At 36.8% G+C, this 24913-nt stretch overlaps 2 protein-coding genes across 2 annotated transcripts in view; both read right to left on the reverse strand.

The window, feature by feature from the left end:
* Positions 1 to 24304, reverse strand: part of LOC142139146 (interleukin-5 receptor subunit alpha-like) — a 45186-nt gene extending 20882 nt beyond the window's left edge. The window contains exons 1-6 of the mRNA XM_075196499.1: positions 24247 to 24304; positions 12787 to 12895; positions 5572 to 5732; positions 2726 to 2858; positions 1479 to 1599; positions 1210 to 1388 (exon numbers count right to left, since the gene is read on the reverse strand). Of these exons, the coding sequence (XP_075052600.1) occupies positions 1210 to 1388; positions 1479 to 1599; positions 2726 to 2858; positions 5572 to 5732; positions 12787 to 12874 (682 nt within the window). The 5' untranslated portion in view covers positions 12875 to 12895; positions 24247 to 24304. The remainder of the gene's footprint in view (positions 1 to 1209; positions 1389 to 1478; positions 1600 to 2725; positions 2859 to 5571; positions 5733 to 12786; positions 12896 to 24246) is intronic.
* LOC142139954 (zinc finger BED domain-containing protein 5-like) lies at positions 14439 to 19269 on the reverse strand. The gene is made up of 3 exons (XM_075197821.1): positions 19036 to 19269; positions 16097 to 17509; positions 14439 to 14444 (listed from the first exon to the last, which is right to left on the reverse strand). Exons 1-3 carry the CDS (start codon positions 19267 to 19269, stop codon positions 14439 to 14441), a joined length of 1653 nt encoding a protein of 550 aa, XP_075053922.1.
* Positions 24305 to 24913: the final 609 nt, after the last annotated feature.

The following is a 24913-nucleotide window of genomic DNA, read 5'->3' on the forward strand; positions in this document are numbered from 1 at the left end:
ATAGTCTTGCAATTTTTTTATTGACTTTATGTTGAGCACAAGTGTTGCAGGAAGCCACAAAGTCTAGCATATCTTTGTGGACTGATGTGCCCACTGTAATAGCCTAGGTCTTAATTCAGGCACAACAAGGGTCTTCCCCTGTAGAAGTTATTTGGGTACAATAGTAGTAATTGCCACAATGCAAGCTGTTTCCAATATGAGTTCAGGTTCATTAGACTCATCAACATCATCAAAATGAAAGGATCTATAGAGGGCATCAGCTTTAGTGTTTGGAGTAAAAGGGTGGAAGGTAATCTCAAAGAGAAAACGATTGACCACTCAGCCAGTCTTGGATTTGGACAATGGGCAAATCTTACCACCTGGCAGTTAGAGGAGGGAGCTGGTGCTGGGATTGGAGAAAGTCTTCTCCACACTGAGTACAGCTCGTGTCCGAGCAAGGTTTGTGACCATGGCTTACTCCAATAGTTTACCGTAAAGCAGATGATGAAAACTCCTTCTTATTATTCTGTTGTAACAGATGGCTTGAAGGTGAAATTGTAGTCACCAAAGTGCTGCACAAAAGCTATCTCTATATCGCTGCAGTTTCTGACTCTGCATTTAGTTATACTTGCTGCAGGCGGTAATCAAAAATCTAACTGTCAGTTTATCGCTGCTGGTATAACAACCATTTTATTATTATTGATTTATTATAGCAGTGTTTAGATTCATTATTTTTATATATGAACTTTGCAACCTTTCATTGTTAATTTATTTGCATGTTTTTCAATACATTTATATTATTAACTTAAAATCATTACTCTGGTTTTCAACTGTGATAGTTTCTGGTGCCTTTCATTTTATTCTTAATACTATAACTATATTTATGAGGAGTTCCAAATTCCTTTTGAGAAGGCAGCCACCACGTCATAATTGTTTGCTTTCTTATTGTTTCCTGACACCTGGGACTATCAGCGACTTCTATTCAAAAATAAATAACTTGATAGCAGCAGATAATTCAGGACATTGCTTAGGCGTGTTAAAGTAAAAGAAGAAGCTTTTTTTTATTATAGACAAATCTTATAAACTGTTTCTTACATAGCAGCAGCACACATCTAAGTCAAATGTCAGGTTGTAGTTTTGTCTTCTGTCCATTTTTAAAAGAAACCTTTATTAACACCTTCACAAAAACACATACTGTACAGTATTTGTTGCAAAAACTTTGTACTATACCTTGTTCTGCAGGTTTAAACAAATCTTTAATAATCTGTGTCTCAGGACCTGATCCTTCAAAAATGATGGTTACATCTTTAAAAAAATGTAGGTTCAAATCATGTATTGTGCAGCTGCCCATCCTCCTTTCCTGATCATATTCATATTGTTGACAATACTGTTTGCTTTTTTCTTCTTGCCTGTAGCGTAAATGCATTACTTTAAAAATAGGAGCTTAACACAAAACTTAATTAACATATACATACTTGTGTTTGTATACTTATACTTACATTACATAAAGTGAGTATGTGGTATTATGTTGTTCGTATTTGCCGAAAGTCCATTTACATATCATAGAAGACACATTGTAAACTATGCAAGAAATATTTTCTGCCAATGTTTCTTTTCTTTCTGTGAAAAATCACACACAGAATATATTAGATTTGCTACAACATTGTAATGCAGAAAAGCACAATTAAAAATAATAATATACTCATTAAGGGCCTGATTCATTAAGGAGTGTAAGTCCCGTTGCGTGCCATATTTTGCATAATATTGCTCTACGTATGCTCAGAAAAAAATTATAAGCCAGTGATTGCAAGTGCATGCAATTTATTTTTGAACGCACATGACACTTCCAACTGCCTACGATTTGAAGGGTGGAATGAGAGAGACAGGTGGCGTATGCATATGGCAATGTACAGTAAGTGTGTGCCAAGGTCAAGCGCACGCACATTTGTCCGATTCAAGCTCTGGGCATCTATCAGGTACGTAATTTTTAGCCGTATTACTTATACTAGCTACCATTAGGCAACCTTAGGCAGCTGCCTAGGGCGCTGTTCTCTGGGGATTACTGGTCTGCAAGATACCATGTGATGTCTGATGTCACGCTGTAATGTTTTGTAGTGGTTCAGTGACATTTCACAAGAATCAAATTTTGCAGCAGAACAGGATGCTCAGAGGTGCGAAGTTACGCTGGTGCAATCTTCAAGTTACACTGTTGATTTGTCATTCTGCATTGTATTTGTAAATCTGAATTCCATGGAATTTGTAGTTTCGAAATTGGGTGATGATGACAGTGTAAATGAATTGTGCTCTGTGATATAGTAGGGCTACAGTAAGGGAGAAGTCTGGGCAGAACAGAATTGAAAGGGTGAAGTCTATGCTAAATTCTGCTAGTGCTATGAGCCAAGTTCCACAGTCAAATGCAGAATGAGGGAAATATTCAGTGGAACAGTTTTAAAATTGTACTTTTGCTCAGTTTTGCATTGTCCTATGTCTGTAAGGATATGCTCAGTATGGAGTTGCTATTGCGTTTTGCGCATTGTATACGGTTGTAAAAAGTTTTATTATCCAATATTCTCACTGCCAGGGAATATATCCAGCCCTCAATGATATAAATGTTGTAAAGATATCCTAGTTTCCCATAAATAAAAACCACTACAATATTTTTTAAAATATATGTTGCTAAGTCACCTTTTGAATATGGATTTTCGCTACATGAGAGAAATCGCATTGGCATTTAACATTGTCTTACCTGAATCAACACAAATTTCTGATGAAAATTGTTCACATGGTTTGTTTCTTACTGCAGGGGTCACCTTCAAACAAACAGTTGGAAGATCTTTGTATGTCTGTGTCAAGGGTATTTCTTGGCTGCATTCGTTTCTCTGCAGAATAATTAGTAATTGTGATTATACAGCCATGTTCAATTAATGCTTTAAGGCAGTATGTGTATACTCTGTATACAGATTTATAGCTGTATTTGTCATAAATGTATCATAAACTTATGTCATGTTTTAGCATATGTATATTAAGGAATACCATAATTATTCAATATATTTGTATTTACCTTAACAGTTTGAACTGCTCATGGTAATGTGTACACCCAAATATATTTTATGCATTTTCATTGGAATATACTAGTGAAGTCCTAAATTCAATACTAGTAAATGTGCGCTATACTACAGGGACATTCCATGTCAATTAGCCAAAGTTTTTTATTTAAAAAAATAACATTCATTTTCACTGCAATTTCAGTTTCCTTCTCTTCAATTTGTTGTAAATTTCCTATTTCACTTTTCTTATACCAAGTCCATATGAGAGAGAAATGGTTACTTACAAAAAAAGGGAAAGAAGGCCATGCTTAGGCCGGAAGAAAGATAAGGGATGGTAGCTTGGACAGCTGCACTTGTGGTGGTGGGGGGTCAATGAAGGTCACTCTATTGAACCTTATGATAGTGGATATGGGATCATTTAAACAAATGAGTTCCATTCCCATAAGTGTACATTTGCTTTTATAAGTATTAAAAAGCAATAACAAAAACATATATTTTGAGACCAATAGGCAAGGGGCCTAAATGCCTTTTCCCATATCAAATGTTCAAGAATTGTACAAAAAGCATCCTTTTTAAAGTAATGGCAAATGACTGACCCCCTACTCCTCTGATGGCATGCAATAATTAAGTTGTATTGCAGGACAAAAAGTCTCTCTGGACAGTCGCTAAACTGGGAGATCTATGCAGCCTAAATTTGCAGTCATCATTCCTTTAAGTTCATTATAATATTTTTCTTCACTGATCCAAGTAAAATAGATAGAGATACCTAAGATAATTGCCTATTATAAAAAAATAACATTTATTTACCATTCACAAAAAAAGAAAAATCTTTCTTCACACTAGGCAATTAATCATAGGCAGCCATCATGGGAAAAATTTGTGATTTGGGAGTCACAATTGGTCTCAGTTATAATAATTTTGTATTGGACTGGAGTATTGTGGATGTGACTAAATGTTTTAAAGATTTTTAAGTTTGTTATTTTTTTTTTCATTTAAACCTTATTTGAAAATTCTATATTCTTTTCAATCTTATGGTATACTGGGCACAGGTTTGGGCTCTACTTCCATTATAATGGGTCCACAGAGAGACAAAATTGGTCTCCCAGCCCAGGCTGTGTAGTAGGGTTGGTTGAGGATTTTGCTCATTTTCTTAAATTATTTTAACCAGTGCATGTCTATGGGAAATATTTTGTCTCAATAAGTATAGGATAAGACCCAATCTATGCCAAATTTGAACAGGTGCAGGATTCAAGGCTTTTTGATGAGTAGGAAAGGCTTCTTTAATTTCAAGGAATGTGTTTGAAAGTGCACCCATCTTCACCGCTTTATCTCAATACAATAATCTCAATGGCTTCTCTTCCACACTTTATTATTTTTGTCCCACCATTTATTCTTTTGAGCAGCATCCCGACAATTACATATAGCTGGGACCTCTTACTCAACCTCACCAATCTTTAGTGGGTAGAATCTGATGCAGAGGGTGAAAATTAAATCTGGTTGTTTATTGGAGGTGAAGTGCTGTATCGGGTAATGAAGGACATTTAAAAAGGCATAAAATAATGGAAAGCTATTTGATGAATTATATTAGTCTCCTTGACATGGTTTAAGATGTGTGAAAAGTCAATGTACAGTATATACAAATTCCAAAACTCAAACTTTGTTGCTCCCTATTCTCTCTCAATCAGTGTCTCCCAGTCTAATCATCAACATTAATTCAAGGCATTTTCTGTCATTATTTCTTAGAGATTTCTTACTCCTAGTCGCACATAATATACATGCACATCGGCGGTTTTTATGAACACTGTTTGCACATCTGCTGACCTAGGTTCTCCATGTAAAGGTTGGTGCTTGTTTCATTCTATGAGTGATTTATTTTATATTTCCTGTATTTATAATTAAAGATAGCAACTATAGGGACAATTTTAGGTGACATAAGAGGACCATTTTAGAGCAGAAGATGCTGTCATGCCCATACCACCAAAAAATGGAATAATGAATCCTCACATTAGGGAATTTGGGTAGATAGTTTAAAATATCTTCTTACTTGCCAATGTAAACTGTGAATTCAGACTGCTGGTTTAGTAGCATCTAGAGAATAACCATAAATCCAATTTGTAGAAAGCTGTTTCAGTTTTGTTATAGCCCATCTGTGCAAGACATGGGCCAATGGTTTCTGATGTATAGGGCTTAGAGTGTCACTCACCGGATGCACTAAGGTACGAAGTTCAAGTGACAAGCTTTGAGTTTGCTTTTGCTTTGCCATTCTGTGTAATGCCATTCAGTACTTTGTTTTGTTCACATGCATTTCACAGAATCAATAGAACTGGGGCAATTACTGTCAATTAATCCTGCTTTTTGGTGGGGTTGGGATAGGACTGGGTACACTTAAGCCACAATTTTGGTGCAAAATGTACAAACATTCACAGCCAAATGGGAATGGGACAAATATTTCATAGAACAGGTGTAAAGATTTTTTCTAAAGTTGTATGCCTTGCAAGCTCTACACATTAAGTACGTTATTATATTTAAATGCACATTATTTTACCTCAGTTTCATAATTCCATGTTTCTTCAAATGATTTCCTATAAATTTCATATGTAATGTCATTTAGGTTTTCTTCAGGAACATCACAGTCCCAAAATAAAAGTAAATATGGTTCTCTGGTTTTCACTGATAGGTTTGTTGGACGTAGTTGGTAATGAAGAGCTGAAAGAAAATTTGTGGAGGTATTAGAGTCACAGCTGTTATAATCACACTACATAATCCTAATTTTAACTCTCGGTAAAGGTCATGTATAAAAAGTGCAAAATGTGTGACTTTCACTGTACCATTTGTGCCTTTATTTGACTGAACGCAACCATCTTTCCAGGGAAGTGCATGAAACTGCAGAAAAGGATTGGGGGGTGCAATATATTCCATCACCTGATAGAAGGTGAGGAAGGGTGGATTTAGGGTGTTCTTTGTTCAGTGCAGCCTGATTATTTTGCCAGATGACCTTAGGATGTAAGCTCGTATGAGCAGGGCCCATCTTCCCTCCTGTCTCCATACCTGTTCTTCCGCTCCGTCTCTACTGTATCTGCCTGCCTGGAGTTTCTGAAGTACTGGTACTTTGTGTTTATTGTTCTGTACTGTTTTACCCTGTATAGTCTACTGTTTGTACCATGTACGGCGCTGCGGAAACCTTGTGGCGCCTTATAAATAAACGATAATAATAATAATAATAATAATAAATGAAATTTAAATAATGAAGGTGTGAAGGGGTGAAGGTGTATTCATGGAAGTGTCTCTGGTAAGTGAAGGGCTCCAAAACAGTTTTATCCCCACAAAAGGACTTTAATTATACTTCAATGGCCTGTACTCTAAATGGGACAACTTTTGGACCCTACAGGCAAACTTTGCATGGAAACTTTCAAACACAAATCATTTATTTAAAAAGATAATTATTTCTTCCTTATTTGTGATGTGGAATCTCTCTACACTAAAATATTACATGCAGCTGGCATTTTTACAGTTAATTTTTAAAAAGTTTTGGATACTAATATTGGAGAGACAACATCAGTCTTTTTTAAACTCCATTTTATTTACTTTATCTTACAATTATTTTATAGTTTATTCAAATTATCATCTACAGACACTTTCGGTATGCCATGGGCACTAATTCAGCTCGAGCTTTGCCAAACTCTGTATTATTATTTTTGTAGATTTGCAAGGACTACAGTTCATTGCAGTAGGGAAAATAGTACATACATAAAACAGGGACATACAAATTAGACAAAATAAAGTCAGACATGAAAACAAAGGATATGAAGGATCCTGCTACTTAGAGAGTGGAAGAGAGCACAACTGAAACAAGAGGAGCAAATGTGTCTCAGAGTGGAGATTGGGACAGTTGTGAAGGAGATGGGTTTTCAAAGAGCGACTAAAGATTTGAAGGCTGTGGAAAAGTCTGATTGAGCATAGTAGGGAATTTATTAGTGGGCAGCAGCACAGGAGAAGTCTTGTAGGCGGGAGTAAGAAGTGGTTGCCAGACACGGGGCAAGGCTTAGGTCAGAAGTAGATCTAAAAGGGTGGGAGGGAGAGGATTTTGATATGAGATTTCAGAAATATGCAGGGGGGTAGTGTTGTTGAGGGCTTTGTAGGTACGGGTGAGTAATTTGAATTTGATTCTGGAGGACAAAAATATATGGGGTGCTATGATGAGGAGTATATCTGAGGAGACTTGTTTGGGGTGAATTTAGTGCTCTGTAGCAGATATATTATTATTTCATTTTTTAAGGATAGGGATGCTTTGTATCTAACTTTGTTGACTACCACTATATATTAAAATTCACAAGCACTATTTATCAACCACATATTCATTAGTGTATCTATAGTTACAAAGACCTTTTACAGAAAGGTGGACTGTAACACCTTTTTTAACTATTAAAGTAATCATCTGAAATCGTGGATGGCTAATATACACAGTGGGAAGCTTTCCAGAATACACCGGAATTGTTCAGCTAATTAATTATTTCGTAAGCAAATAAACTTTATCCAAGAGGACTTATCAATTCTGCCTACTTGGAAGTTGCACAGATAGATAGCAATTCACTTATATCATCTAAGGATAATTCCTACAAGACTATAAATGATAAATATATGTCATTTTTCTCAAAATACACATTCAAAAAAAAAAATCAATAGAAAGTTTTCATTGTTAAAATTGGATGACCTACTTAAACTTATTTTGTCAGAGATAGCATCAATAGTCTTTACAGAATGATACCCTAAAGGACCGAAAAGAAAAAGAAGTGTACATTAAGGCACTCCAGGATGTATTGGGAATAAAAAATTATTCAAGTTTTATTGATATACATTAAAAGATTAGTAACAACCTGGTAAAGCGGAAAGTAGCAAAATAAAGTTAAAAATAAACATGGTGTGTATATTGTGCTGACATTATAAGTGATATAAAATTGCAGTATAACACTGCAACTGTTTCATTGTCTCATTAATAAAGTAAAATAAAGCCTTTTATTTGAGCAAAAAATATTGACTCCCCTTTTTGAATTTGTTGCAATTTTTTTATAAAGTGATCAAAGTCCTTATCAAATCACATAAGTATATCTCCAGAGTAAGAGTATCTGTAAGTAATAGTAAGAGAATTTGATGCCCTTACACACAAAAGGTTTAACTAAGGGATGTAGCCAGCAATCTAATATTGATTCCTTATGGACACTGTATAAAGCAGGAGACTGCTATAAAAGTGGAAGAAATATGACTTCCATTTTTAGGAAACATAGAAGTTGAAATTACCAATAAAAATTTTCAGGAGTAGAGTACCCTATCAAATGCCTTCTCAACAGTCAGTCTTTGTATGATATATATTTCATCAAAATCATCTGTGGGTTAGAGTATATTGGGTGAACAACATGTACGCTCAACCTCAGGTTCTTAGAACACAGACTTAAACTAAAAAGACTATGGACACACTAGTTTCAAGACACTGTTCAAATCATCATGATGGAGATCCATACAGTATAAGTATTAATAGAATAGAACACAAGGGCATGACTACAATAGGTATATGGGGTGCAGCTGCTAAGGGGCCCACAGTTGAGGGGGACCCACCTTTCCTGTAAAAACTCAATGTGTATATGTCAGTTTTTCACCATTGGGTGGTACAAATTTTGCTATGGGGCCCACACATGTCTAATTACTCCCCTGATAGAACAGATTAATTTTACAGAAATAAGAGGCAACAGATTCTGTCTTCCATAAAGATTCATTGCTCCAGAAGGCTTGAGTGATAATATTATGTTTAAGAAGATTTGGTATGATCAGTTTGTGTATGAACTTATTAATTTGTTAGCATTCTATATCTATTTTGGTTCTTCATATGTTTGATTCTGAAAGCGAAGCATAGCTGAATCTAGACTATATATGCTTTTTGATCTTAGTATTTTAAGAGTCATGGTTTATTTTGTTATGAATTTCATATAATAAATTTCATATAAGTTTCGGTTTATTTGTATTTTATTATTATTGCTATTTTTATGCTTAATTATTTTTAATTTATTTATATTTCATTTTGATCTTTGACCGGGAGATTTTTCTCAATTTATATATTTCAATAGTGCTTGAAGTTAGTCTGCATATCTGTTTTTAGGCTTTTATTAAATGTGTTTTCTTGGTTAAAATTGGTTTGAGCATTTTACTCACTTTCCCCTCTTTCCTGTTGCGAGTTATCCCTGCTTGATTTATTTACTTGATTGTAGGACAGCTTTGACTGTCCTAAACTATGACATAGATTTAGCTTTAAAAGTAATATATTATGCTATTTTTTTTCTTGCACTCACCTCAGGTTCCATGTAAAGATAGCTATTTTAAATAAATTCATTAATCTGTTTATGGAATATGTTCATTTGACATGATTGTTTATTGATTGCTTTCTAGTTAAATACTGAAAATGATCAATATGTACCTTAGCCCTCTAATGAAATTACGTTTGACCAGTGGAGAAACACATCAGATATATTTAATACAAGCAGTCCAGAAGTAATATTCTAAACATTAGTATAACATTTTGTTTTAAGGCTGCTAGCACATGTTAATTGCAATAAGTAGCATAGTGTATGTGTGTGTAGCGCCACCAGACATGTCGTTCCGCGCATTCACAGTGGTGTCCCTGGCTGCCGGCGAGAGACTACATCTCTCGGCAGGCCTGGGAACTGAAAGAGGAAGGGAGAGTGTGGAGAGCCTGTGCACGGAAGAAGGAGGAGGCAATTGGAGAAAGTAGTTGTAGAAGGCAGTTGGAGACAGTAGTTGAAGAACGAAGTTGAAGGAGAACCGAGGAGAGATAGACATATGTCAGCCTGATGGGAGCTGTGACAGTAAAGCATGGAGAAAACAAAACTGGCAGAGCACAAATCGTTGTGCCAACCAGAGTGGAAGAGAGAGTTTGAGGACACTGCAGGAGAAGGAGCAACCACAATGATTTGTGAGGAACAAGGAGCAGTTTATGAAGGGAGCATTCTTATCTGCCTGATAGCCATCTTGGAAGCAAAGTACAGAAGGAGAGAAATATTGACAAGTACACATTTATTTTAGTATTTATGCAACTGGACTGTTGGGGAGACCTGAAGAAATTTAAATTGTACCCTTGTGCAGTACTGTATCATTAAGACAAGGGTAAGGATATGGACAGTTAGTTAGAGAGGAGAGACTTAGCCATATCAGTGGAATTTGATCAAACTGTTAATTTGTCTAAATAATATTTGGAAAGAAGATAATTTGATTGACAAGGAGAATATTATATGGATACCATAGCATGGTTACTTTGATAATAGAAAGCAAGTGAGGAAATGTGAAAGGCGAAAGCTACCTTTAATGTGGAAGTAATAAAAGATTATTTAATCTACTGGGCATATTGAAGAGGGTGCTTTAAAAAAGAACTGTAAATTGTGACATTGGAGTGAACCATGCAGCCAGGAACCTCAAAGGGTCAGAACAATGTCTTCAACATTTGAGAAGAAAAAGGGAGAGGTCAATAGTGAAACCACTTTAAGACAAAGCTGTTTATATTTATATATTTGTATTTGCTTCATCACAACTGTATTTCTATATTAAATGTTGTAACGATTGTCTCTGGAAGATAGCCCTGGGCTGATGGATACACGTGTTAGCTTGGTTCAGCACTGGCCAAACAGAGGCTCGGAGTCTAAAAGGTCCCCCATCAAATGTCGACCCGCACTGCTTTTTATTTGCACAAGTGGACCTATTTTTACACAAAGTGTATTTACAGGTTAACATTTTTCAGATATTGGCAACATTTTCCCTTCTGGAAATTGCCATCAAATTTCAATTATTTACGGTTTGTAGATAAACCTAAAAATGTACCTGTTGGAAGGAGTAAAACATCACTTGAAAGTCCAGCCTACATATACTTTAAAACCCAATTAAAATCTTGTTTTTGCATATTGATGCATGCACAGATGCACTCATGCAGCTAATTCGCACTCAGCAGCTCTGATCCGCCAACTCTTCCCATCAGACAGTGCAAACTTCTGCACACTTGCAGCCTTCTTGGCTCACAAATCCATGCTCTTTATTATAAATACAGGAGAATTTTCACGAAAGTAAGTATATTTCATCACAAAAGAGCATTTATTTCGGTGTTGTGATGTTGATGTGATTATTTTAATGTTCATTAAGTTTTTAGTTTTCTTGTATCTCCAGCCTAATCATTTTCCAATATATTTTGGGAGCTTCTGGAAATTCTTCAACTTATCAGAAACTCTATAAAAGGCCAGAAATATACATATATAATGTTGTCAAAACAAAATAAAACATTTCCATATATCTAAAATAACAAAATTTCATTGCTAAATAAGAATCTTTTAAGCCTTCAGATTAAATTTAGAATTTGTCCATGTGTATTTTCAGGTGTGAAACTGTAAACCTGGACACCTATGGGCTGATTGATTTTTTAGGGGCAATGTCAAGGACTATGAAGTAGCTGTGATGTGAACCTTAATAAGTGCTAGGCAGACAAGTAGGTGAAATTCACCAGTTTTTGACTGACTCAACAAATTTGTTCTTTGGCCATTCTTTGGCAAAAGAAATTAGTAACTATAAACATTTTTATTGAAGAAATTCTATAACAAAAATGTCAAACAACATATTTAGCTAAATTATCGAAAGCATATTTTTTTTTATCCTCCAAACAATTTTTTGCACATGCAATTCTGCAGAGCTTCATGGTTTAGGTGAACTCCAGCCACAAAAAAATAAGTTTAACCAGTAATATTTTGCACTATTTGCAGAGCTGCAAACAAGTTTTCCAGACAATGTTTATGAGACATCAGTAATAAGATATCCCCCACACCTCACCACTGCTTAGAGATAATGGCTTCTTCTACTGATTCTTTTATCGAATGAGCTACAGTTGACCCATTTACTGAAGTTGAAAGTCATTCTGCCTGCAATGGTGTTACCAAAGTGCAGTGGAAGTATCTCATAAACCTTGAGAACTGTTCTGCTGTTTGGTGGAATACTGGCTAACTTAACTGTGGTTGGAGTTCTCCTTGATTTTAAAGTACAGATATATAAAGAGAATAGTGCTAAATCATATTTTGAAGAGCATGCTTTCAATCAAAGAGGGCCCAATGCAAACAAATGTAACTGACCCGTGGTGACCCAAATTCATGTAACCCATAGGGCTAGATTTACTAAGCTGCGGGTTTGAAAAAGTGGGGATGTTGCCTATAGCAACCAATCAGATTCTAGCTATCATTTTGTAGAAGGTACTAAATAAATGAAAGCTAGAATCTGATTGGTTGCTATAGGCAACTTCCCCACTTTTTCAAACCCGCAGCTTAGTAAATCTAGCCCATAGTATCCAATAGATGATGGCTTTCAATTTGCTCTACAAAATTGACACTTAGGTATATTTACTAAACTGCGGGTTTAAAAAAAAGAGGAGATGTTGCCTATAGCAACCAATAATATTCTAGCTGTCCTTTTGTAGAATGTAATAAATAAATGATAACTAGAATCTGATTGATTGCTATAGGCAGCATCTCCACTTTTTCAAATCTGCAGTTTAGTAAATATACTCCTTAAAATCTGATTGGCTGATGTGGACTGCAGCCCAATTTCTCCATGTTCCAGTATATAGAAATACATGTTGTCCCATTTTTTATGCCAGTGCTTTAAATTTAAAGATATAAATATTAATTATAGCTTGACGTCAAACATTTGTACTACTTCACAGACTTACCGGTTCTGCGGCATTCTTTGGAAAACACATGTTGTGTGCAAAATTGCCATATCATCCAATAAAATATGATTGAAATTGCAACCCCCATTTCTTGTCATTTGGAACACACCTGAAAATAATAATTAAAAACTATTCAGTGGGAACTGTTATGCTATTAAAATCACAGTATATAAATATAAAATGTTCAAAATAGACCATATTAAGTTTTAGACTGTTTGCTGCAATAAAAATTTACTGTGAAATTTTATGACAGAGTAATAACAAATCTTAAACATCTATGCATTTCTTTGACAATTAGATATAACGTATTATATTTATAGCACATGACCTCAGTTATATGCAGTTAATAACCCATTATGCTAAGTGCCATTTATACAAAATATTTTAGTCATGAGTCCCAAAAATATATCATAACTCTCTTTTGGAACATAGCAGAGATATTACAATACTTTTCTGCACATAAACATATGAAACATGATTTGGTTATATTGATTCCTAGGGTAAACACCTAGGGGACACAGGTATGCAGACATGTAAGGGAGGTTTTGCTTTTATCAGCTATGCTTCCTCTAAGAAATATATACTGAACATTGGTTGAACCAAACTTTGAAACTAAAGAGGTTTTCTATCAAACCTTGGCCTGTCCGGAGAAGTTTTAAAACCAAGTTCAAAATTTTTCCTCCATCAGACAGATAACAGGGGAGGAAACAGATCAATAATATGACGAGACAATAAGTAGACAGTTTGGGAAACAGTGACATTGTATTTTCATAATTATCCTGATCAGGCTAAAAATGGCAAAGCTTAGAAATAAAAAATATTAAATTAAACCTCAAAAATGATCAAACACAGTGAGCATTTTTTCTATCTTTATAACTGGACACTTGGTAACTCTCACAATGGGGCAAATTATTTTCCCAATATCAGCTGTAACAGACAAAGCTTTGTCCTAGGGCCCCTTCAAATTTGCAAATTGATAAATATCACTTCTATAATCTTAATCTTTCGACACCCCAGCTCACTCCTCCTTAATTAATTCAGCTTTCACGCCCCAGCAACATCCTAAATTGAATTTATCAAAATCAGAACTGGCAATATTTCTCCCATCTCATGCTTAATATGTCCAATAATTTTCCATTACCATTATTGTCAACAATACAATAATCACACCTAATTTATTAATTAGCAGCTAATTATCGCTAAGCTGTCCCAGTGATATTTTTTTTTTTTTAAATTACTGATTTATTTTAATACCACAATCTTTTTTTTGGTATTGCCAGTTTAGATTTGTGTTTGTAAAATTATATTACATTATATTACTATAAAAATAATATTTTTTTTAATTGCTGTGCATAGCATACATAGGACTGTTTGCTCAGAATAGGGTAAATTAGATTTCCCCCTTAAGTTAATATTTTTTATGTTACCATAATGTATTCTCATACAAAGTTCACTATGTGTGGCCAATTTACACTCTGGCATAAACCGTTTAATGCAATAAAAAAACCTATATCCACTGTGGTAAACTACAAATTGCCTTGTGTGTGTCTTGTTTTTCCTTTAGTTGAAGTTCGAAGTTTGAGGCTTTTTTTAGCTTTTTCTTTCATTTTATTTATTTTGTTTGTTTACATTTATTTATTCCTTTCATTTTCCTAATTCTGGTTAAAAAGAAAAATTGAAAATACATTTTAAGGTATAACAAGTTGTTTGCCATGGTGCTGTCTTGTGTTCTGTCATGGTCCTGCCTTTCCCTGCTGTCAATCTCTCGTGTAGTAACTGTAATAAGGATGTTCCGATGTCACTACTCTGCTCCACACTTACCACTACAGCAGTGCATCTGTTTATTTTTTCATCATTACTACTAATCATCATGATATCAGGACCCTAGGGGGGATCCCAAGGGCATCCCAAACAGATTAGGATCCTACCCCCTGCATATACCAACTAGATATGAGCGGGCTCGGATTCCGCTAATCCGAGCCCACCCGAACAGTACAGATCCGAACGGGATCCGAGCACTGCTAGGATATTTCTGGCGGGAAAAAAATTGAAAACGAGGCTCTGTCGTCCAAGTCTCGCGTCGAGATCAGGGTGAGAGGGAGGGCCCAGAACAATTCAATCTTGTACCTCTTTTTTTGGCATTATGTGCTCAAGCTACCTCTGTGCAGCCTTTTGGCCTAAAAACAATATTGTGAGGTGTTCAGAATAGACTGGAAATTAGTGGAAATGATTGTTATTGAATGTTATTGAGGTTAATAATAGCGTAGGAGTGAAAAAAAACCACAAAACTGGTTTTTAGCACTTTTTATGCTTTTTTAAAAATAAATCAGAACCAAAACTTTTCGTCGGATGTTTTGGCAAAACAAATCAGAACCCAAAACCTCAAGCTAATCAGAACCCAAAACCCAAAACCCAAAACACTAAAAGTGGCCGGTGCACACCCTTAATACCAACGCAGTGCGGATGTAACACTAAGCGAATATGCTGCCTCTATAACTTGAATAGCATATTTTGATGTCAATGTATGGATTGAGAACTACAGTACATAATATACATAATAACACATGTAACACTGTCCTGTATTTGTATTAATTTATTGGGAGGGGACAAGGGGTAATGGGCCTTCCTTCCTGGGCTTCAATCGGTCTGGAACTGGCCCTGCCTGGGGTCCGGTGATGCACCCAATACTGCATATCCCTTGACATCTGCTGTGGTCAGGTAAAGCTGTCCTTGCTTCAGTTGTTAGAGCAGGGGTCAGGGAACTTTTTTACCTTTTACCCCCAAATATATTTAGAAATGGCGACGTTACCCCCATGATTAGAAATTAACAAAATATTACTAATATTAATAATAGTAATTAAGGAAATCATATATTATTAATTATTTGACTTCTAACCTGTATGGAATCAGCTTCAGCTTCAAAACTTCAGGTTTTTGAGAAATGATGTTGCTTCATTGTTGATACGAGAGCATCAATATTGGGGCATTTTGATGTCAGAGCAATTTGGATACAGTCTTCAGCGTCCAATCGATTTCTCTGCTTCGTTTTTATGTTTGTTAAAGTTGAAAATCCTTGTTCGCAAAGGTAGGTAGTTGCAAAAGGCAGCAACTTTTTGACTGCCTCCTCATGTGCAATTTGGAATGCCTTTGCAGCAGTCGACATCCAAAAATTTGAAAGATCTGTTTTGCTTTCAAATGCAATACGTGCTTCATTATTGCATCGAAGTTCAAGAAGTGCCTCTGCCAACCCTTGAGGTTCTTCTGGTACAACATTAATTTCACATTGAAATGGGTCTACAATCCAACCTACAGCGTGTGAATCAAGATCTGGAAAGTAATCAGAGAACCGCTCTTTGAGTTTGGTAAGATGCCTTATAACTGTATCCTTGATGTCTTCAAAAGTAATATTTTCACAATCTTCCAAGAACAAAGCTAACTTTGAAAAGGTAGCTATCTTTTTCTGTTCAGCTTTCTGTCTCCAATATAACAGCTTTGATCCAAATGCAGAAATCTTTTCTCTGGCTGAAATTATATTTATGTTTTTTCCTTGCAATTCTTTGTTCAATACATTAACATGCTCAAACATATCAGCTAAATATGCGAGATGTGCAACCCACGTGGAGTTTGTAAACTTCTCTGCGAGAACATGCTTTTGATCAACCAAAAAAATTTCAAGTTCAGTTTTGAGAGCCCACACTCGGTTCAGAACATTTCCACGTGAGAGCCACCTCACTTCTGTATGATAAAGTAGGTCTGTATATTCAGCCTCACCATCTTTACATAATTCACGAAATAATCGCGTGTTTAGTGCATGTCCTTTGATAAGATTGACAATCTTGATAACATCATGCATGACGGCTTCCAGTGCAGGTTCCAAATGTTTCACAAGCAGTGCCTGGCGATGGATAATACAGTGGTTTACTTCAACTTTTGGATTTTTCTCTCTCACCAAAGCCGAAAAACCATTAACATGACCCAACATAGCTGGAGCTCCATCAACAGACACAGCAACGCAGTCTTCCCACTGTAAATTGACGCCATTAAAGTATTCATTAACTTTATTGAAGATATCAATCCCACGAGATCGCAAGTCGAGAGGCGAACACAACAACAATTCCTCTTCAATGAGACGTAAACCTTTGTAGCGGACATATACCATCAGCTGCGAATTACTACTAACATCTGTAGTCTCATCAAGCTGAATAGCAAAGTATTTACTCTCTTTTATTGAGGTAATAACTTCTTGCCTCACATTTTCTGCTAAAATAGAAATTCTTCCTTTAATAACTCTTGCAGACAAGGGCACTGAATTTAGTTTCTTGGCTTCATTCTGACCACACATAATCTCTGCCATTTTCAAAGCTGCTGGTTTAACCAATTCTTCACCAATAGTATACGGTTTTTTGTTCCGAGCAATCAACCAGGCCACTTCAAAGCTAGCCTTTGATGCTGAACGTTGATTGAATGTACCTCTCAAGTTGCTGTCCAGTCTTTGTCTTTTGACAGACATTTCCAAATTTGCAAAATATTCCCGCGGTTTTGAACTCAGATGTGGGTGCAAATTATCCAAGTGCTTCTTCAATTGACTCTTTTTGAAAGATTCTGCAGTCAGTACTTTTAAACAAACAACACACTGTGGTTTCATTATTCCTTTGTCGTCAATTTCAGTAAACCCATAATCAAGGAACTCTTCCTGGTATATTCGTTTTCTATTTGATGTCATCTGACGGGTAAAAAAGACAGTGATTGGAAAAGTTGTAACCAATCAGCACACATTTAGAGAGCACAGAAAGGAGGTTCCATAACCACTGAAATTAATTGTAATGCACACTGTACCCCCAGAAATTGATGATATATCCTGCTAGTACGGTACACAGCCTGGCAGCAATTGATGACCATATCATACCACAAAATCTAAAAACGGTTTGGATGAATCTCTTCCAAGAAGTTGTATTTGTAGCTATAATTACGAGGACATTATGTTCCATATATAAAAAATTAAATGAAAATATATTTATTCCAATAAAATTCAAAAATAAGTCAGATTCCCCCAAAACAAGCAGTATGAAATTCTCTTGGACAGACACAAAAAATGATCACACTTGCTGAAAGCTGTACAAAATGAACACATGGAAATTGATTTAAGCACCAATGTAAAACAATCCAAAGAGATAAAACGACACTAAAACACCTCTAATTGAGCACCAGGTGGGGCCTGATTGTTGCGCAGGGCATATAGGGAGAGAAAAAAGAAAACATAAGAGGCACTCCAGTCCCTTATCAGTAAATTCCATATATGAATTAAAACTTGACTTTTATTGTATTCATTAAAAAATGCGAAATATTAAAAAGTGGTAAATTGTGTGCATGTATTGTGTTAAAACAAACACCCGACAACAGTACAGGAAGAAAAAAATTCCTTGTTAGGGCATCAAGAGAAGATTCCCTTCATTACCTATATTGTAGATTTCTCTGATGAATATATATATAAAGCGCTGTATAGCTTTATCTTGAATGTATCATCACTAGTTGCGCAGGGCTCTAGTCAAGCATCTAATAATAATGCAATTGACTATATATATATATATGCCTCCCTCACCCTATATGCCTCTGTTATTTAACTTACTTTTATATTGACGTTCTCTGTTTTCTTCTGCCGCTGCTCGTCTCTGCTCCTCACTGAAATTGACGTCGGCCGTGATGACATTCAGTGGGAGAGAGCAGGAGAGGGGACTGCTGGGAGCCGTGCGGTCAGGTGATTTATGAAAAAAAAAACCCGCTTTGGAGCCGCGGCGTAGGAAAAAAAAAAAAAACCCGCTTTGGAGCCGCGGCGTATGGTTACCCCCGGAAAAGCCATTTTTACCCCATTTGGGGTAATTTACCCCTGTTCGCCGACCACTGTGTTAGAGTGTTGTTAATAGATGTTAGTGGATCTGCTGACTTGGATGGATTGCCAGAATCCAGGCAGGTTGTATTCTGCAATTATGTTTATCTTATTGAATTCTAAGCTTTCTGTGGCATTATGTTTTAGACTAAGGGGTAAATGTATTATGGTCCCGTTTTTTAATCTAAAAATCTGGAAATCAGCGAGTTTACAGCTAAAATTTAAAGCTGCGCTGGCTTATAAAGGCAAGTCTTAAATTTTAGCTGTAAACTCGCTGATTGTGAGACCTTATACTCTGGCAGCAGTAAACTGCCAGATTCAGCTTTAAATAGAGGCTTCAATTAGGCAGTCTTGATGTCACTGACCTCCGACAGTGCCGAGAAGAAGCGCGTCCCGTTGCCTGCGCACTGGGACCTGCTGGTTGGAACAGGAAGAAGCGGGGCTTGAATATCATTTCTGGACAATAAGAACACAGTGATCACTGCAGCAGGAAGGAGTCCATCCCAGCGAAGAAGCAGGTGAGCGTGGACAGCGCCTGACAACTCTTTTGCAATCATAGAACTGGAGACCAATGTAAGCTCACTTCCCAAGTCCACCATAGCCAAAACAGCATGTTGATTTATTAAGACAGTCACCTGAAATAGTAATGGACTTCCAGTGGAGGGGGGCATGGTGCAGCTATTAGGAAAGTCTGGTCCTAGCTGAGCAAAAGGACAATCCATTGGTTCTTGGCGCTTTAGACATTCAGCATAGAAATGCCAAGGTTACCACATTCAAAGCACTTAGGTGGAGAAACTTTTCCTATTGGTTCCTCCAGCCGTGGTGTCAACTTTTGCCTGGGCAATAGCTTTGGATTCCCCTCTGGAGCCTTAGACATGTGTTGCAGTGATAAATAATGATCTATCGCCATAGAAATGTTCTTATAAGACTGTGGATATGCTTGTAGCTCCCACCTCTGTAAGCTCCGGTCAAGCCCACGGACACAGTAATCAATTGCTAGTATCTCCACATTATGGCCAGGTTAATTAGTACTTGGCTTCAACCAGTTCTTTCACACTTTAGAGAGTTCTGCCAGTTGTGACAGAACCGCACTACCCAAGAGAAAAAGCCAGTCATTGTAGAGCTGAGCTTTCCACGGTCCCGTCACTCCTATCCGGGCCAAAATCTCAGTCTTTACTTGCTGAAAGTCAATGCCTGTTCGTCAGACAAATCAACATAAGCCAGCTTTGTTTCACCACTCAAATACGGTGCTAGTTTTTCTGCCCAGATTTCTGGCAGCCATTTAAGTCTCTTTCAAAGGCTTTGAGATATGGCTCCACATCATCCGAGGAGGTCATTTTCTGCAAGATAGACACCCCAGACACATCATGTACCTGCCTCACTTGAGCCAGCTCTTCACACAAGAGCTTATTATTTTATATCTTGGCCTCTGCGACCTGCTGCATTTGGACTTGCTGTACCTGTTGCGTAGCACCTACATTCAGGGGCGGGCTGGCCCAGGGTGCAGGGGGGCATCGGTCCCCCGGACCACTCATTCTGGCTGCTGTTAGGGTTGAACATGACATGGGATGTGGCCGCGTCAGCGCACAGGCGGCCGCATCACATGACACGCGATGCGGCCGCGTCATTGGACGCGGCCACATCGCGTGTCACGTGATGCGGCCGCCTGGGCGCCCCCCGGGCTGAACTCTGCCAGCCCGCGCCTGGCTACATTCAACAAAGCCCTCAAAAGATCCCTCATCTTAGTATTTTAGCGTGTAGGAAAGTGAAATTTTGCTTGCCTAAGCATAAAATTAAAACAGTTATGTGTGTGAAAAAGGTTTTATGTTACCTGTAGATCATTCTTGTAACCATCAAAAAAACCGTTGTGTTCAAAGTTTGCAACACTTACACATTCCCACATTTGCAGCAAATATAATTGTAGTACACAGTTTGTGCACTACTTGCGACAACAAATAAACAATTTTGCACATTTGCTTTGTGTTTAACATTTGCAGTTCCTATGCATTTTCCACATGTGTAGCACATATCAAATATATATGTACCAAGCAGATTTTGCCTCACTCATTTTTGCCCACCCTGGATTTGTTGACTGGATGGAAAGCAGGATCTGGTTGTCCTTTGCAAATCCAATACCACTTGTGAAAAGCACACCAAACAAATGCTGCTGACACAGGTATGCTGAACCACTTTACTGTAGTTTATTCAGAGTTGACAGGATGATAAAGAAAGCAACTGTTGTAGTTTCAGCAATCACACCAAACTCTCTGCTATTGGTCCACACAGTCACCTCACTTTGTTTTGCTCTGCTCAGCCCTGGGGTGTATGGTGCCATAGTCATTTTACTTAGTAAGAAAAGCAGCCTAAAATTACAGGCTACACTATCTCTCCATTCAAACAATGGGTTTCAATTGACTTGTTCAATTGCCAGCATTGTGAGGAGTAGAAATTCTGAGCAGTGAAAGATATTTCAAAGCAACACATTCTGTTTCTCAGTGCAGGAAGCAGCTGTAGAGGACAATTGCTCAATCCCACCCCTCCCCTATTTTCACCACTACCTTAAAGGACATTTAGAAAATAGAATCTTATTCAGGGGCTGTAAGAGAAGGTTGTGTTGTTTAGGCAGCAGCACTAAGTAGAAGCCCTGAACAGTGTGGAGTTATACGCAAGTCCATTTGGGGCTCGAAAAAATACAACTTGCTTTAAATCTGTTGCATGGTGCCTGCGCATAACTGGCATCCGTATTTTGAGTCACATGTATCTTGCTCATGTATCCTCTTGCACTTAGAGATGCAGGCCAGGGGGTGTTCATGTGTACGTTCAGTACAGTAAGGGCATGGAAACGCATAACCCTGCACATTAGAGAAGCATCCAATTTTGACATGTTTGCATGGGTTTCCTCCGGGTGCTCCGGTTTCCTCCCACAATCCAAAAAAACCCATACTAGTAGGTTAATTGTCTGCTATCAAAATTGACCCTAGTCTGTGTTTCTGTCTGTGTGTGTTTATGTTAGGGAATTTAGACTGTAAGCTCCAATGGGGCAGGGACTGATGTGAATTTGTTCTCTGTACAGCGCTGCGGAATTAGTGGCGCTATATAAATAAATGATGATGATGATGATGACATAGATTTTGAGATAGACACATAGGGCCTGACTCATGTTCAGATGTATGTCCATTTGTGTATTGTATCTTGCATAAAATAGCTCTTTAACAATGGATGCAATTGCATGCAATTCATGACTGAAAACACCTGACACGACTGTTTATACTTAAGAGGCAGAACGGGTAAGGGAAGGGGTAGACTAACATAGGCGATGTACCGCAATGGTGTTCCAATCCAGTTGTGGTCGAGTCAAGTCCTGTGTATGTCATAAGTGCACTTAGTTTTACTGTATCTTTTGCCCCAATATAGGGTGTGTATAAATGCTGACTGATGCAATGACTGACACAGAATAGTCTTTGAATTATAAATTACACCTATAGTCATCACAGAACAACTGTATATAACTTATACTATTGAAATGCAATGTATGTACAGTAATCATGGAAATAATCTTTATGTAATTAATGTAAAAAAAAAGTTACAAACATCATATTTGAAAATCAATACTTATATAAATGATTATGCTGTTAATAATTGTTATTTTATTTTATGATCAAATAAAAAATGTATGCATTCTGGTGTGACCTGTTATTGTATTTATGCATGTGCATATACTACAGTCTGTTCTGTGTGTCTCTGTGCAGCAAGTTCTGTTTAGGCAGAGAGTACTTCTTCCTAAATTCAAATCGAAACAATTCTTGAGCTACCCTTGGATTTTCATACGGCCGGAACTACACTCAAGTTGCATGGTCTTTCTTAAAACACAACTTACGTAAAAGTTGCGTTCGGACATGAATCATGCCCATAGTTAACACACCCCTTTTAGGAGGCCTATCTTTGCGGAACCCATAGACTTGGGGCAAGTTTTTTGTTGATGATAATAATACATGGATTTTTGCTTCAGATGTATTTATACACTAGATGCAGATCTTAGCCTCAGAGCTGTTAGTGTGCGGCTGCATTTTTGCATTTATGCAAAAGTCCCAATTTTGCGTTGAACTCTACATGAGGTCCACTATGTGCACTCCTATGTAAATAATACTATTTATAAATAGCCACATTTCTCTATAATTATATACTGTAGAATCATTTCTCAATTTTTAAGGAATTTAAAATGAATTTTAGTCATGCTTTTACTAAGAGCATATTTTTTATGTGTGTCCCTTTTTATGCTTCCTCATTTAATTTATTTAGAAATCTAAACATACAATTTAACTAGTAGGTGTATCATTGCTTTAACACTGTATAAATAATGACTGGGAAAAAGAGCTGACACTTCTATTTGCTTTTGTTTTGCTTTTTGTAATAAATACATTTACTAGAGTTAGCCACTGGATAATGAACCAGATCTAATAAGGGTTTACTAGTGTAGCTACAAATAATTGTTTCTGCAATACATAGTTTAGTTAAGTGTATTTAACAATTTTTATGTTTTATGTGCCTTAAGTATTACAGTAGGTTAGTCTGTTTTTATAACTTGTATATTTCAGATTGCAGCAGGTTGTTAATGTTAAGCAGGGCCATCTTTTCCATTGGGCACAATGGGCAGCTGCCCGGGGGCCCCATGGGCAAGGGGGCCCCATAGGCACGGCTCTTAATGAGAATAAATAATCCTGCAAATGAAAAAACCCGCAAAAAAAACCTACAAGGGTCACTGAGCAAGCACATCTATCTATCTCTATCTCTATATATCTATATCTGTATACATCTATATATCTATATCTATATCTAGGGGCCCCAGTGCACTGCTTTGCCCGGGGGCCCATAATGTTGTTAAGATGGCCCTGATGTTAAGTAGGAAAAGAGCCAGCAGAGACTGTATAAATGAATGACTCTTTGACAATGTCATTTGTGCTGAAACTTTTAAGAGTAAGTTTGTAAGCCTGACAACCATACATTGGAAGGCGTACTGGTGAACTGTATTATAATGTTTAGACAAAGACCACTGGCCTTTGTGACTTGAGTACATTTGAGAGGGCAACCCAGACAGCGACACCTCTGGACAATACATAAGGCTCACATTGCTTTCCTGGATGCTAATATATACTGTTTAAAACTTTTGTTATACATTGTGCTTTATAGATCATACCATTGCTCTAAAAAGTGTTGCATCAATGAAAAGCATTTGTTTTAGAATAGATATATACATATATCAACATACTAAAGATGTGAAACATTTGAACAAAAACATCATATATAATGGATAAAACTCTAAAATAAAACTATAATCTCTCTGTTTGCTAAAATACTTTGACTATATTTTACTTTAAAATGAAAGTAGAAATAGTGCCTGGCTATTAGCATGATGTTTAAATCCCTCCTGCTTCACTACACAATCAACCACCACTGTTCTTTGCTTACAAAAGAACAATCAGAGATCTTAAACTCTATTCATTTTACTCTATTTCCCAGAACTACCCATAAATCTGCTGTACATTTCATAAACTCTTATCCCAAAAACCAAGACTTACCTACAACAATAAACCATTCATCTCACTGGAGCCATCAGTCTGTATTCTCAATACACAAATAAATTCGATTTCTAGAAGGTAAATGGAAGTAAAACAATATAAACCACAGAATACTGGGGAACTAGGGACTTCCCACATTAGTTTGTTAATATCTGTTCTCCTTTCAGTCCCTCTCCCTGCAGTTTCTAACATATGTTCTTCCTTTAATCCCTGTCAGTTTACAGATTACTGCCTTTTTCTCCACAGTGAAACATTTTGGTGTTCTCTTTCTACATTACCTCTGATGACCACTAATTGCTGAAAAATATTACAAATACATGCAACAATTTTGTTCAATTTTTGGTACTTATACCCTTAACAGAGTGGTTGTTGCAATGTCCCCTACTGTGATTACATTTTACAGCAACTTACAAATAGAGAAAATAAAATAGATTAATACCTATAAACTCAAGCCAGAATATGAAAAGAATCAATCCTAGTTTCCAAGAATTCTTTCCACCATAGGGGGGTATTCAATTGTTGCTCCGGGCACCGCCGGAACGAGCGCGTTAAAACTATTACCGTTTATACGGTAATATTGCGCGTAATTACCGTTCATACGGTAATTTACTCGCTCAATTTCAGCTCGCTGCTCAGGGAGCTGCGAGCTGAAATTGAGCGAGTAATT

The sequence above is a fragment of the Mixophyes fleayi genome, chromosome 2 (assembly GCF_038048845.1).
Source record: "Mixophyes fleayi isolate aMixFle1 chromosome 2, aMixFle1.hap1, whole genome shotgun sequence".
Classification (NCBI taxonomy): domain Eukaryota; kingdom Metazoa; phylum Chordata; class Amphibia; order Anura; family Limnodynastidae; genus Mixophyes; species Mixophyes fleayi.

What these genes read in the sequence shown, in the direction of transcription:
- LOC142139954 (XM_075197821.1), bottom strand. Translation starts at nt 19,269, where the DNA reads ATGGTGGACTTGGGAAGTGAGCTTACATTGGTCTCCAGTTCTATGATT. An exon ending in TCTTCTCGGCACTGTCGGAG is followed by an intron (nt 17,510 to 19,035) that starts GTCAGTGACATC and finishes TTTACCCGTCAG; the next exon opens with ATGACATCAAATAGAAAACG.